At 36.6% G+C, this 15,829-nt stretch overlaps 1 protein-coding gene across 2 annotated transcripts in view; it reads right to left on the bottom strand.

Annotated features, from left to right (window-relative positions):
* Window positions 1-15,829, bottom strand: part of LOC145664262 (uncharacterized) — a 300,981-nt gene that overhangs the window by 190,268 nt on the left and 94,884 nt on the right. The window contains exon 1 of one of the 2 annotated variants that reach the window (XM_081730771.1): window positions 12,264-12,392. The exons of the other annotated variant lie outside the window; for it this stretch is intronic. Within the exon in view, the coding sequence (XP_081586897.1) occupies window positions 12,264-12,269 (6 nt within the window). The 5' untranslated portion in view covers window positions 12,270-12,392. Of the gene's footprint in view, window positions 1-12,263; window positions 12,393-15,829 lie in introns of those variants that run through there. 2 annotated transcript variants of the gene reach the window in all.

The following is a 15,829-nucleotide window of genomic DNA, read 5'->3' on the forward strand; positions in this document are numbered from 1 at the left end:
ATCACAATCACCCTTTGCTTTAACGTCAACTCCTGCCATCTCGCAGAGAACTTTGCTTTAAGAACCCATGTATCCTAATCTCTTGTTTTTAATTTATACAAACTTTCGCTACTTGCTGTGTGCTTCGTAATCCACCAGACAATTGCCATGAGAAGGCAATACATATTATTGTTTTCTATGCGTATTAAACGCTTTTCCAAATAATCTTGATGATTGGAATACTTTTCAACAGCACTTGCTTCATTTCTTCCTTTTCCATGCATACTCTCTGCTAAGTGGAAGCGAAACAGTACTTCTTGCCGCAAAAGGAAATCCTCATTTGAATTTAAAACTCGTTCAACTGAGGAAAGGACAGTTCGAGCAGAAAAATCGTGTTTTCTTCTAAATGGTACATACACAGACTTCTTATTTCTACTATTGCTACTATCTATGTACAGTCCAATATAATCTGTGGGGCGTGCGCTAGATAACACATGTTCTAACGCAAAATTAAATAAGCTTTCAATATAGGCCTGTGGATTATCAATACGTCTTTCATTATCCATACGTCTAACCACGACTTCATGGCCCGTAAGATGAAACTTACGAAACCGTTTTCTGCTCTCTCTTATTACTTCGAAGTTATGACTACTCTGATTTTCCCCGTAATTATTATTATTTCTACTATCACTACTAGTAGTACTACCACTAGTACTACAATCAGTACTATTTCTACTTTTGCCATTATTGCTCCCATATCCAACAAATACGGGATCAGGGGCATGTGAGAGGCCAAGTTGAGGATCAGATTGGTCCCCATAACCATGATTATCCTGTACACAAGGTTGATTTTATACAGGGTTTTGTCCCTGGACATGTTGCGTGGGTTTAACCACAGCATCGTCCACATTTTTAACCAACCTCCTCACTTCTTGTTCTTCTTCATCGGAATTTAGATTTACTCCATCTAAAAATGCCAAGTCTTCATCACTCAAGTTATGATTTTCTTGAGGGGTCACAGTTATGGGTAATTCAAATGGAGTACTACAATTATCCGAAACAAATCGCGAACCAAAATCAAAAAAGTTGGATAACTCTGTATTATTTATTCTATCTATTTGACCTTCTCCGCACGCGTTGAATACATGAATCTGTTTTGAGCATAATTGTAAGACTCATTACTACGGAACAATTCGTGCACGAATAAGTCGAGCACATCGGCGGCTGAAAAAAAATGATTTAAAAGTATAAGGTCATTACCTTGCAAATCACGAAGGGCGTGTAGTAAAGCCTCACACCTTACACTGGCTCGATGACCTCATCTCTGTAGCTCCATTATCGCCTTCCACGTATTGAAGACACGAGGATAGTCATCAATACCGCGTAAAACTTCATGAAGAAAAAGTTCATCAATCATATTGAGCTCACCAGTGGAACACAGGAAATCCCTCTGAAACAAAGATTTTGAGTTCTATGTAATAAACATAAATCTAGCAAAACAGGCAATAATCAATAACTTGCTTTGAAAAAAACTATAAAAGAAACTTGCTTATTATTAATTACAGGTTAAAAAACAAGCTCAGCTAAAGAAATGTTCAGGAACTTGGTTTTAAAGTCTTGTTTGCTAACTGTTGGTTAAATAATTAATGATTAAAAACAAGCTCAGCTAAAGAAATGTTCAAGGACTTGGTTTTGAAAAAGTCTTGTTTACTAACTGTTTTCAATAAATATATTAATATTAATAATAATAATAATAATAATAATAATAATGAAATACACTCACCTTCTAAATCTTAGTTGATGTTTAAAAATTGAAGTCCAAAATTGAGAAAGATGGTGGGCACGCCTCGCTTATTTTTATTCTGGCACTGCAGGTTTTATATTTCTTGTTCAAAATTAGCACACTGTAAAAAAGGAATAATATTTTTAGACTAAATTCTATATTTTCAATTCAGTACTACTACTAGCACTAATAATATTTATTTTAAAATAAGTCAAGGCTAATCAACACGTTAGGTCCGACGGCGTACAATAAAATAATGCCAAAACGGAATATTATGTTAATATATATATCATTACATTGAACAGGTTCACGCATGTTTTCACGCAATCATATGTGAAGTATTGCCTTACTCAAAAGCATTCAGTATAGTATTAAGTCGTCTGTAAACGGGTTCATAAAACAACACGTCTCTGTGCAAGATTAAGACCCATTCTATATGCGTTTGCATTAATAGTACATATCTATGCAGCCTTATTCCAATTTTAAAATACGCTTAAGACACATTCTATCCGCAGCAATATTTATTCTCAAACTAAATATACCAAAAGAAAAGGCCCTCATTCTGTACTGCGGCCCACCGCAATATTTATTCTCAAACTATATATACGAAAGAAAAGGCCCTCATTCTGTACTGCGGCCCACCGCAATAATTATTCTCAAACTAAATATACCAAAAAGAAAAGGCCCTCATTCTGTACTGCGGCTCACCGCAATATTTATTCTCAAACTAAATATACCAAAAAAGAAAAGGCCCTCATTCTACACTATACACTCTGTAATTAAGCTTCCTCCTTAGTAATTCCCTAACTTGTCTTTGAATATCCTCTAAATAGTCCTTGAGTATCCTTAGTATTTGCTAACTACCCTTTGAATATCCCCTAAATAGTCCTTGAATATCCTTTGAATATCCCCTAAATAGTCTTTGAATATCCTTTAAATATCCCCTAAATAATCCTTGAATATCCCCTAAATAGTCCTTGAATATCCTTAGTATGTGCTAACTACCCTTTGAATATCCCCTAAATACTCCTTGAATATCCTTTGAATATCCCCTAAATAGTCTTTGAATATCCTTTGAATATCCCCTAAATAGTCCTTGAATATCCTTTGAATATCCCTAAATAGGGGCATGTGGCAGAGCCAGTATTTTAATTAACAAAATTCATAATTTAATGATTAATTTTATTTATTTTAAGAATATTGGATTTATGTAAGATATTAAAATTGTTGTTTGGTGAAGGAAAATAACAGACATAATTTAAGGTCAATGCAAGTTTGTAAAATTATACTATTTTGCCGTCAGCGAATAAAAACAAACAATAACAAATAATTGGTAGTATGCGAATGCAGGAAATAAATTTATAAAATCCGTCGGCAATAACATTTTGTAAAATCATGAGTTGCATTTGTACAATGTTTGTGAGCACGAGACACATTCACGGATATGTAGAAATTGCCTAGAATCATGAGATCAGAGCATTCCGAGTGTTGCAGTTTTTGATTCTCGAAATGAGGAAGAACCTTGTTTTTCCAAAGAAAGGAGGACACACGTGCCTGACGTCAGACGACGCCACCGAATTCCTGGAGTGAATTCTGAAACAAAACCAGAGGACAGGAGGTCTTTAGAGAGAGAAGTTCGGAGCCTATCGATGGAGTAGTACGGAGCGGATTTATCAAGTAGTACCGAGTCGCGAGAAGAAGTTAAACACTGCTAAGTTTTGAATGTGATTTGAAAGTACAAAGTCAATCATAACATTGAGACTCCAGTCTTCAATCTCAATGCGACTATCTTCAGTCAACTAACATTTAACGTTAGTTATACCAGAACATTGGATTGAGACGCCATATTAAATGTGGACCATTTATTAACCCGAGAGACACCTGTCAGCTACGATATCAACTTGGCGATATCGACATCTAATAATCAACCCAGGAGAGCGCCATCAGGGATCATCAACCGAAGACATTAAACAAGGTATGTGTGACTTCAAATTCAGTGTTCAAATGCTCAATGCTTGGTATGCATTGCATTCTGGCAAAGTTTCTAGATATCCGATTTTATCCACGACATTTACACAAGCAACATTTTCAAATAAGAAATATACCTGTTAGTCATATATTGAACTTATGAGTTGTCATTTCAGTTTAATCCCCGTAAGAAATATGCTTTATGCAATAACCTCTCGCATAGAAAACCGTAGCGTACCCACTCATTCTAGATGGTGAGTGGAAGGTAATCTGCTCAGTTCAACTATTGCATCCCCATTTCAAGGCACGAATTGAGCAGGTTGCCAATATTAAGATTACTCGCTTCCACTAGGGATGAAGTAGTTCAAATTGGTGTTCTCTTTTGTTCAAAGTTTTTATAACAAAATTATACCGTCAATAAAAACCATATGCCGGTTAATTTATTATTAAAATATAAACGTGTTCTTTACGTGGGTTAAGCAAATGATGTTAGGTTACAGTATTCACAACGGCGCTTAAAAGTATTTCCGCCAAGCGAATGTTAACCGGTAAATAAATGCAAGTTGTTCTTGTTTTAAAAATCAAATTATATTTTGTAATTCTTAATGTAGGTCATAGCAGTGAGTGAAAATTAAATTCATGATAAGTGTTTAGCAGTTGGTGTCCATGTGGAAAAAGTGCTTGCATTTATACAGAAGCATGCGTGCATCAATTACATTTATTAGTTTTCAAGGAATGGCAAATGCATAGCAGTGGAAGTCCAGGCATAAAAAAAGTATGCGCAAATTAAATTTAGGGCTCGGCCTATAAAAAACATGCGCGCCAACAAATGGAGTAACCTAATACTCAGGGCAGGGCAAAGCCAGTGTGCATTTAAGTTGTTTCCATAGAAGCAATCACAAATAAATTCAGGGTGTATGCGTAGCAGTTGGGGATCGGTCTATAAAAAAACATATGCGCCAGCATGTAGGGTAAGCTAATATTCCTGCAGGGCAAAGCCGGTGTGCATTTAAAATGTTCCTAAGCAAGCAAGCGCGCACAATAAAATTAGAATACTAATTCAATTATTCAGTATTAGCAAACGCGTAGCAACAAGTTAAAATAATAATTAATTTATACATTATTATCAAAGGTAAATAATGCTGCGTTAGGTTAGGTTAGGATAGTACCAAACCAAAAGGTTGTAGGGTAAAGGCGTGTTAGCGACGGTTACGTTACGATAGCTTAGTAACAAGTTACAGGGTCGTGCATTAAAGGGGGCGGTTAGCGGCGGTTTCGTTATATCAGGTTAGTAACAATGCAGTTTTACACTGTTCAAATAAATATTATAATAAATGGCCAATTTAATTTTTGTGCTAGGCAACTAATTCGTCCGCGGAACTAATAATCAATAAATAAATGCATGCCAGCGCGCGGTATTAATACTAAAAATATTTTATAATTGCTCACGACACGTTCTCAAATATAAGTTTGTATGCAATGGCCACCTTGGGTTAAATATCCGTATTAATTTTCGCGTTAGCGTACATGCAATTTTAAAAAGTGCAACAGCTTGTGCTAGGTGCTCACAGTAATTTTTATTTCGTGTTCGCGTAAGTACAATTTTAAAAAGTGCAACCAGCATGTGTTAGGTGCACACATTACATTTTATTTCGCGTTCGCATAAGTACAATTGTAAAAAGGTGCAACCAACTTGTGTTAAATGGCAATGGCATTTTAAAATTATTTCCGTAAATGCTTGCTATAATAAAAAATAAAAATGTTCGTGTAAACGCGCAACATTAATGGCATTTCAAACAAAGGCGCGGCATTAATGCTAAAATATTTTACAATTGATCACTTTTTTCTCACGTTTCAATGTAAATGTTCGCGAAGCACGTTAACGATTATGTGTTATACTTTTAAAGTGATTTACAATTTTACATTTTTTTCGTCAGTCCTAGGTTTAAATATTAATGTACAAAATGCGCGTCAGTGAATATGTGTGGATATATGCATCAAGTACAATAATAACTTACAATTTTCGCTGGTCGTCCAAATTTTTAGAAATCGTAAACACACACACGCAAAGTCACACAATTAATTACTATAAAAGGCACTCTCAATAGTAACAATTATATTATATAGAAAAAAGGAAACAGAGGGATTTATATATAAGTACTTTATTTAGTATATGCGGAACCATTTTTGCCATAAGTCCATGTGCTTTATTGCATAGAGGCGGGGCATACTCAATGTTTTCACCGTGGACATTGAATCCTCACAATAATAATTATTCAGTTCAGGGCATTAATCTCTGAAATTACAGTTTATTTTTTTCGTATTAGATTGTAATAACAAAATAAGTGTTTTCGCCGTTCTCTGGTTATCTCTAAGTAATAAAATTGTTTATATATATATTTACAAATACAAGTTCAGTTTGTAATAGGGCAAGCGTTCAATAACCCTTCAGTTCTCGTGATTTTGATTAATCTATTCTTTCTAAATACCCGTGTTTTTCGGTTTATTTTTTCTCTATCGTCAATATCAATTAAACTCGGACACATAAACTCGTGATCCTTCTGTGATTAACTCTGTTAGATATCAGTCATGCTTGTAGATAATAAAGGTTTTTAACCTCGCACGTGATACATAGTTTCCTCATTCTGATTAAGTTCGAATCATACAAATGTTTGTAGATGATTGCAATTAATCTGTGTTTCTTGTAAATAAGTAAAGTCTATAATGATGTAGGTCAATCAGTTTCCTCATTCTCATACGGTACAAAGTTAATCTTGACGTCACTAAAGCCAAGCCAAACGGATTTTCTCTTGTTCATTTCAATTTCAACGGCTCTCAAGGAAGGATGTCTGTGCCATTTAGTCTTCAGCTCACAAGTAAGAAAGATGTTTTTAATAAATATTACCCTTTTCATATTATACCTATTCCATTGTAGTAGGGGTAGGAGGGGGGTTTATTTTAAATTTCTCACATGCTGTTCGTATGGGTCCTGGGGGTCATTCGCTGTGTCCCTGCAAAGCAGGGAAGGGGCCATTTCCTTTTATCTGCTCACATGCTGTTCGTATGGGTCCTGGGAGTCATTCGCTGTGTCCCTGCAAAGCAGGGAAGGGGCCATTTCCTTTTATCTCCTCTCCTTTTATCTGCTCACATGCTGTTCGTATGGGTCCTGGGGGTCATTCGCTGTGTCCCTGCAAAGCAGGGAAGGGGCCATTTCCTTTTATCTCCTCACATGCTGTTCGTATGGGTCCTGGGGGTCATTCGCTGTGTCCCTGCAAAGCAGGAAAGGGGCCATTTCCTTTTATCTGCTCACATGCTGTTCGTATGGGTCCTGGGGGTCATTCGCTGTGTCCCTGCAAAGCAGGGAAGGACCATTTCCTTTTATCTGCTCACATGCTGTTCGTATGGGTCCTGGGGGTCATTCGCTGTGTTCCTGCAAAGCAGGGAAGGGCCATTTCCTTTTATCTGCTCTCATCTTTTTAACAGGTAGGTTCTAATAAATTAAAATATTCTCACATGCTGTTCGTATGGGTCCTGCATGGGGGCCATGGGCTGGGGGTCATCCGTTGTGGTCCTGCACGGGGGCCATTTCCAGGGACCATTTTCTTTTATCTGATCACATGCTGTTCAAGTAATTATTAGAAAAGAATAAAATACAAAGTCATTCATCTATCTCCAGGAAAAAAACCTAACCCAATTTCATCAACCTTATTGCGTCATCTATAATTGTGAAACACATCATGTGCTCTTTATCAATCAACTAATATCAAATTATCTTGTTTATATTGATAACAGGCGGCCTTTTTGAAGGTCATGAGACTAAATCAATACTACTTATTTTTATTTCAGAACGATAGAATATGTATTTATACAAATTAATTGTAAGAACTAAGCTAGGATCTGGTTCTGTAATATGAAACAGTACATCTAAAACTTTAACTATCAGATTCACGGTATTCTTGGCACGGACGCGATGGTAGCGCCAGAAGAGACTTTTAGATCCAGTGCCGTTTAGGTCTTATTCCGTTTAGGACTAGAGCCGTTTAGGACTTGTGCCGCGAAATGAATTTTAGATCTTGTGCCGTTTAGAATTAGTGCCGTTTAGAACTTGTGCCGCGAAATGAATTTTAGATCTTGTGCCGTTTAGGACTTACGCCGTTTAGAGCTAGTGTCGTGTCCCAACAGTAGTCGTATATATCATAATTTATCTAAATTGATCTGAGCCATTAAATCAAAAATAGAGGCTGTGAACTTATAGTTATTGCTTTGGAAAATGCCATAGAAAATTTTGAGTCGGGAACTGTGATATCTTGTTAAATAGTCATGTAGAAATATCTACGTGTTATCTCATAGTGATTCTGAAACACTTCCACGTGGGTAGACATTTCCTTAGCCACATAGAAACGAAACAAACCACTGCTATTTTAATGAAAATCTGGCATTTTGTACGAAAGTGATCTTTATAATACAGGGTGTCTCAGAAGTCTCCTGACATAGGGTAACTTTGTTATTATCAGAGTTACAACAAAATGTAAGAGGAGAAACCGTCTCCAAATACCAGGGAAGCAAGAAAGTTCGTGTGCTTTTATACTATGAAAGAAAACTGCCAATTACAGGGTTTTAACGGTTTATTTATTCGACAAAATAGCCTCCATTTGCTTCTACAACCTTCTCCCAGCGCTCAACAAGCTTGTAGATGCCAGTTTTGTAGAATATTTGTTCCCCAGACTCGAAAAAGTCAGCAACTGCATTTTTGATGTCTTGTTCAGTCTTGAACTGCCTGCCACGCATAAAGTTGTCCATGGCCAAGAATAAATGGTAAGCCGAAGAGGTGACATCTGGGGAGTAGGGAGGATGAGGTAGAAGCTCCCAACCAAGTTCCGAGATTACCTCCATTATCTGTTTTGCGGTGTGAGGGCGCGCGTTGTCCTGGTAATAGAGCACACCTCTTCTGTTCACTAGTGCTGGCTGTTTCTGGGTCAGTTTGGTGGCTACCGTTCTCAGTTGTGATAAGTACACATCTTTGATAATTGTCTTACCACGTTCCAAGAATTCGTAGTGCTCGGTACCATTTGTAGTCCACCAAATACAGAGCAAAACCTTGCGTTGATGGATGTTCGGTTTTGCAGTCAAAGGCTTCTGATCGTTCGGTGATAGCCAATGGTATGACCGTTTCTTATTGTCATACATGACCCACTTCTTGCCACAAGTTAATATACGGTCCAAAATTGGACAGATTTTATGTCTCGTCAACAAAGATGAACAGATATTCAGTCTTAGAACTTGGCTCGTAGCGGTCAGCTGGTGAGGGACCCACTGAACCAGTTTTCAGGTCTTCCCCAACTGATACAAACTTACCCGAATGGTTTCCTTGCTTACCTCGAATCGGTGAGTAAGTTCCGCACATGTTTGACTGCAATCATCTTCAATAGCGGCCTTCAGGTGGTCCATATCCAGTGATTTAGGTCTCCCAGAGCGAGGCTTATCTTGCAAGGTCTCATCACCAGTTGAAAAGGTCTGGAACCATTTTTGTGATGTACGTTTACTTATTATACCCTCTCCGAACGCAACACATTTTTTTTTTAGCTGCTTCTGCACCATTTGTCCCCAATTTAAACTCGTAAAGCAAACAAGCTCTAAAAACTTCATTTGACACTGACATGATCACGAGCGATTTTTACACACCACATTAACAAATGCGTTGCTGTATTCACCGTGGCTGATGTGTCAATGAATAAGCTTTCCCAAACAGTCAAAACTTTCATGCTCGGCGACAGATGTCGCCGCAGCAGCCAAATGGACGCGGGAGTTGTTAAAAAACGCACGAACTTTCTTGCTTCCCTATAATGTTTTCAATCTAAACTGAAGGATTTTTTTTTTTTTTTAAATCGGACGAGCCATTTGGACTGTACACTCTTTATGCACCCAATATTAAATGAAAATGCAACTTTGCCATTTGCCTGGACCCTCAAGAAAAGTGAATGAAATTACTGTCTTTTACACTAACGTGTCGATGACCAGAGCTCATTTCAAACATGCTTCCATTCACTTTATGTTATGGGTCTAGGTAAATGGCAACATTGCATTTTCATTTAACATTCAGCACATAAATAGTGTACAACACAAACGGCTCGTCCGATTAAGAAAATTCTTTCACTTTAGATTGAAAACATTATATTTTGAGACGGTTTCCCCTCTTACATCTTGTAACTCTGATAATAACATAGTTATCCTGTCAGGGGACTTTTGAGCAACCTGTATACACCGACAACATTTGGGAGGTGATTCCTCACACCAAGATAAGACCAAAAATATACACCAACCTGGGTGCACAAATGCTTGCTTTCGGAGTTATAGGCTGCCGAAAATGTAAAATAATAATAATGATAATAATAATAATAATAATAATAATAATAATAATAATAATAATAATAATAATAATAATAATAATAAATTTAAAGGTCCATAGCTTCAAAACTATGGGATCTACCGAAGTGGGGTCAGGACTTTATTTAGGAACTAGTATGTGCCCTATCCAAATATTCATGTTTCAGAATCCTAAGGTACTCACGCAACAATTTTTATAGAGGAGGTTCGACCACAGGCATGTAACTAAAACGTGCATATATATTGTAACTAAAAGGTACGGCAAAATTTACAGGGTGAATTCCTTATGGGTAGACAAGCAAAAGAGTTTATGTGATCATATGTCGGAAAGTGCATCGTTACAGAGTTACGGCCATTGAGCCGTCTGATACTGTGAAATGGTATCATACTGGTCACCCATTAATGTGACTCCATTTAAACATCGATAGTGTTTCGTAACTTTAAAATAAATAGATTTGTTACTAATTTGAATAAATGATTATAGAATATTGCTTACTATTTGTTATATTTAGATGTGCATAGTTTTATTGAATGGTTTTAGTGTCCTCGATAAAATTAACAAATATTAATTTAGATGTATTTTAAACATTATTGAAACAAGATACATAGAATTGAAAGAAGGTTATTAAATAATAAATATAGAAATTATAATTTATAACAAATTAAGCCTGTTATGGAGGAAGACCTCCATGCACCGAACTTCTTGTGTGTCGGTTCTTTAGCATAATTAATGAAAGTACTTACAGGTTAATTTCATTGCATAGGCTGAGGTTCATATTGACCAGGTTTCAATTCTAGTGGTCGACTAACTATGCCGTTCTGACTGACCGACTGACTGCCAAATGACTGGCCCTTTGTTTATTATTTGTTTAGTTTAAATACCTTTGGTTTTTGGCTTTTTACCTGTATATTTTTTTATTTTGTTTTTCTATTTTGTTATTTTTATTTTTATGTTTAGATTTTACTTCCTTGAAAGTAAGTTTATGGAACCTCAGCCTGTTTCTTTTTTCCCCAAATTAAGCTAAGAAACTAATTTTGGTATCAATGTGGTTTTGAAGGATCAAGTTTTCCTCTGATATGTATTTAATGTATGTGGGGGGTACCATGGCGAACAGGGAGGGAAGCTACCTGTTTTTCTGTTTTTTGCATCACGTAGTTACCCTCCCCCGGCCACCGTGATACCCTCCACATACATGAAATACATATCAATCGAGAGCTTTATCCTTCAGAAACACATTGATACCAAAATTACTTTAAGAGCTTAATTAAGGGGTGAGCTATTGATGTTTAAATTGAGTCACATTAAGGGGCGACCAGAATGTGACTATTCCACAGCATCAGATGGCTCAATGGCTGTAACCCTGTAACGATGCATTTTCTGAAATTTGGTCGTATAAATTTTTTGGCTGTCTACCCATAAGGAATCCACCCCTGAAATTTTGCCGTATCTTTTTGTTACACCCTCTATATATATTAATTTTCGATCATTTTTATATATCTCCCCTCCCCCCAAGTTTCGGGCTGAATTTGGATTTAAACGGCATCGGAAGTGTCACTGGTCATCTCAGCGACTCCGAAAACTATGGCTACAATACTAGTCGTTTTCGATCATTTTTATGTATCTCCTCCACCTCTCCATTAAGTTGCACCATCAAAGTGAATTGATGAAAACCGTCCCAGGCGCGAACTTCATCTGTGTTGAAATTTTGATCGAGATCGGTCAGATGGTTCAAGAGTTAACAAACATAGTCATTTGCATTTTTACATACGTATATACTGTAGATATGGGATCTCAAGCAGTTATCTGTACCTCCCACCCAAAAGAAGACATTTTTTCGTTTTCCTAACAACCTACCAGGACCATTTTTAGGTTGTTGTCATTCCTTTCAGCAGCGAAGCTATATGAGTAATAGTCCTACAGTTTAACGAGGAATCCAATCCCTCCCAACCACATGAGCTGCCGCCGGAAATCGAACCCTGGTCTCCCGCACCGAAGATTCGAACGAAACAGTTTTTAGGGCTCGTTAAACAAGACATTCCGGGTAAAAGAGGGCATCTGCTATCTCTACTTTCAATACATTAAGATGAGTTACATATTTATAAAAACTAACGAATTTATACAATCTTTCAATAATTTATCTTATCTTACCTGCATAATGGATTAACTGGAGCAGTTGTAATAACGGTACTGTTGAACCCCTACAAGTAAATGTGTTGTCTTGAAATTGACACACAGCGCTCAAAAGAAAAACTCTTGTCTGCGACAAAACTCTGTGTAACGCGTTACTAAGGAAAAACAAGGTTAATTTGTAATTAAATAAGTATGCTTTCTTTATCTTGACTTGTTTACCAAAAAACATAAATCAACTCGGAATATATATTCTATTCATTGTCTCAATCATTAGAATTTCAACGTGCTAGCTACTGATGAGTCAATAGCAGTCAATAGGAATTGTTCATTTCTGACTCACCTTCAGTTAATTTACCCCAAATAGACAAAATAAATTTCTATTGTAAATTGTAATGAATAGTTTTGTCTTATTATTTGTTTCTGATTAACAGGAAGTCAATTGTTATTTACATTTACAAATTCTTGTTTAACCTTAGAACAAACGAACTCACAAGTATTTTCAGAATCGTACACTATGTTTTCTTCTGTCACATTTTTCCTCGCAATTCGCACAGCTGTAAAAGGAGCTTTTCAATTCCTTTTACAAGAGTTTTCTCATGGCTATATGGCTAGCGCAAGCGTCTTCAGGGCAGGAGATACGGGTTCGGTTTCCAGCAGAAGTTCATTTGCTTCAATTCCATGTTAAGCTATAAGTAAAAATAGCTTCGTTGCAGAAAGGGAGAATCTTTAAGTTTTACGTCACACGATTATGCCGACCAAGCTAAAGGAGACATGGATGATGAGGAATGAAGGAAATGGCGGAATGAAGAAAGTGGGAGAAAACGGGAGAACCCCAAGAAAACCCACACGGTGTTTGTCCAGCACAAAGCTCACTTGGCGCGAGCTGGGATTGAATCAAGGACTCTATGCATCAGAGGTGAACACTCTACCACTGAACCACCGCAACCCCGCTGCTGAAAGGAATGCTAAACTAAAATCTAAGTTCATTTCAATCGAAGAAATAGTGCTGTTATCTGTCTATAGTAATTTGGAATCAAATGGATAAGTTTTTGATGTGAGAACAGAGTACAGATACCAACGATTTTCCGGTCTAATATAATTAGAAGACATAGTACGGGTATTGGAAAAACATTGACATACCGTTACATTGACGTACCTATCGTTGTGGTACATATTTCGGAAATTACGTTTATTGCAATTATATATATATATATTTCATACCACGACACCCCTTTTATCACATTCTATTGGCAGTAGCCCCCTTAAGTAATTTCCAATCTGTGGTCAGCTTTGCGATTATTGATGCTTATCCCTTACAGCTATATATACAGAGTGTTTCGAAACAACACCGACAACATTTGAGAGGTGATTCCTAACACGAAGATAAAGACAAAAAGGATAGACCAACCTAGGGGCCTAAATGCTTCCTGTTGGAGTTATAGGCTGCCGAAAACATGAACAAATGAACTTTAAACGTCCATAGTTCCAAAACTATGGGACGTACCGTAGTCTGATCAAGACTTCACTTAGGAACTAATATGTGCCCTATCCAAGAATCCATGTTTCAGAATCCTAAGGTACTCACGAAGCAATTTTTGTAGAGGAAGTTTGGCTACGGGGATATAAATTGTAGTACTCAACAACCAGGGGGTGCTCTTAACCTATGTCCCGAACCTCTACTTTCACGCTCTCTTCACAGTGACGTCACCAGCGAGGAACTTAGAGCTTGTCGTCTGCTTGACGCGCGAAGATTTGCTAGTAAAACCACAAACAATTCTTTATTTATTTTGGGTTTTTGCTATGTGGAATTATGTTGTTTTCTTTTCTAGTGGTGTACGTGGACGAATATTATTTAATAGAGAAAAGGTCTATATCTCGGAAGATTTCTTTACGTGAGCTTTGCTGTACAGACATGCAATATTGCAAGATAGTGTGAACTTGAGTACGTGTGTACATATGTATTTTTACGTGTGTCTTTCATCTCCAAGTGTTCCACATTATAGTATTAGGGATGTACCGATATATCGGTAATATCAGCCACTTTTGGGAGTATCGGCATTGGCAAATAAACACCGATATTTACCGATACATTTTTCCAACTATTTTCAGTTTGTTTAATATTAACAGTGACACTTATATTTCATCGGTTTCTTTTAGAGTTAAAAGTTGTTCTAAATTATTATCAATTCTACAATCAATCGATTTCTTTATGCATGTATACACCTTTGATTTGCACTATTCATATTCACTGATAGTTTTAGTCCCTTCATGCCAAGATAGTGAAGAAAAGACAAAAGTCCTCAGTCAGGATCATAGGCACCCGAAGACTATTTTCTAGGGGGAGCCGATTTCCCGATTTCAAAGTAAAATAAAGTAAGTTTATTTTCCTTATTCATTTTCATAAATTTCTATGTATGCATGAAGTTCATAATTTAAAATTATTTTTCGATATTTTTTCTGCTTATTGGTCCTCTAGATGTTTATTTGAGTTAGAAACCAGAGTAAAACTCCGGGACGTCGTGCGGGTAGAACAGGTGGAGCAATTGCCCCACACCTTGCACCACAGAATGGAAGAGTTTGACCGTTGAGGAAAACTAGCAGGTTAACTATCTCTAATTCATTGTTGAGATTAGTGTTGTCCACGAGAGGAGATCGAGGCGAGAAATGTCTAATCTCGTCTGCAATTCGAGACGAAAAGCATCTTTTAAATTAGTTTAAATTTAAAAATATGGGAGTTCTCGTCTCGTTTTCGAGGCAAGATGAGAAACTTCATGAGTCTCATTGGCAACAAAAGTTCACCCAAGTATTAAACCTTAAACACTGGTTTAGTGTTGCATGGTTCATCGTAAAAATAAATAAAAAAAAACTATAAATTGATAAAGTCATTCTAACAACACAATGAAGAGCATTCAAAGATACACAAGTCATTACACAATATACTCCAATAATAAATATGGTTTAACTGTTGTTATATCTCATCCTTCGTGGATCTCTCGTGACTTTAGGAAACCAGGACAAATTTTGTACACAAATTTATACAAGAGGCTAGAGAAACTTCGAGGCGAGACGAAAAGAGCTTTTTTCGAACATCGATTCTACAAGACGAGAAAACCTAATTTCTCGTCTCGTCTCGATTCGTAACGCTAGTTAGCATACAAATATTTAGATATAAACCAAATACATTTTTCCGGACTGTACTATTAATGTCATGAAGTGCAATCATAGCGTCAACAATGGTTACATTGAATATAATCTGTGATGGATAGTCGACATGACGTTTAACGCGGATGGATTCCGTTTTAATAATCATGTGAAGAAGATATGAATGGACAATTTTAAACTTTAAGCCTGAGTGATGTATATTGAACGAAATAAATTGCTAGGCATCATTGGTTCCGCAATTACTTTAACTCCAGGCACCGGAAATTTCAGAGATTGCCCTGGTAAAACACATATTTATCTGCAACTTTGCTTAAATACATTCACAGCAACATTTCAGATATAAATACATTTAAAATGTAATTATAATTCAACAATTATCTATCTCATAAATAAATAAATAAATAAATGATCATGCAACACAG

Source organism: Thermobia domestica, chromosome 11, assembly GCF_964235325.1.
Source record: "Thermobia domestica chromosome 11, izTheDome1.hap1.1, whole genome shotgun sequence".
Taxonomy (NCBI): Eukaryota; Metazoa; Arthropoda; class Insecta; order Zygentoma; family Lepismatidae; genus Thermobia; species Thermobia domestica.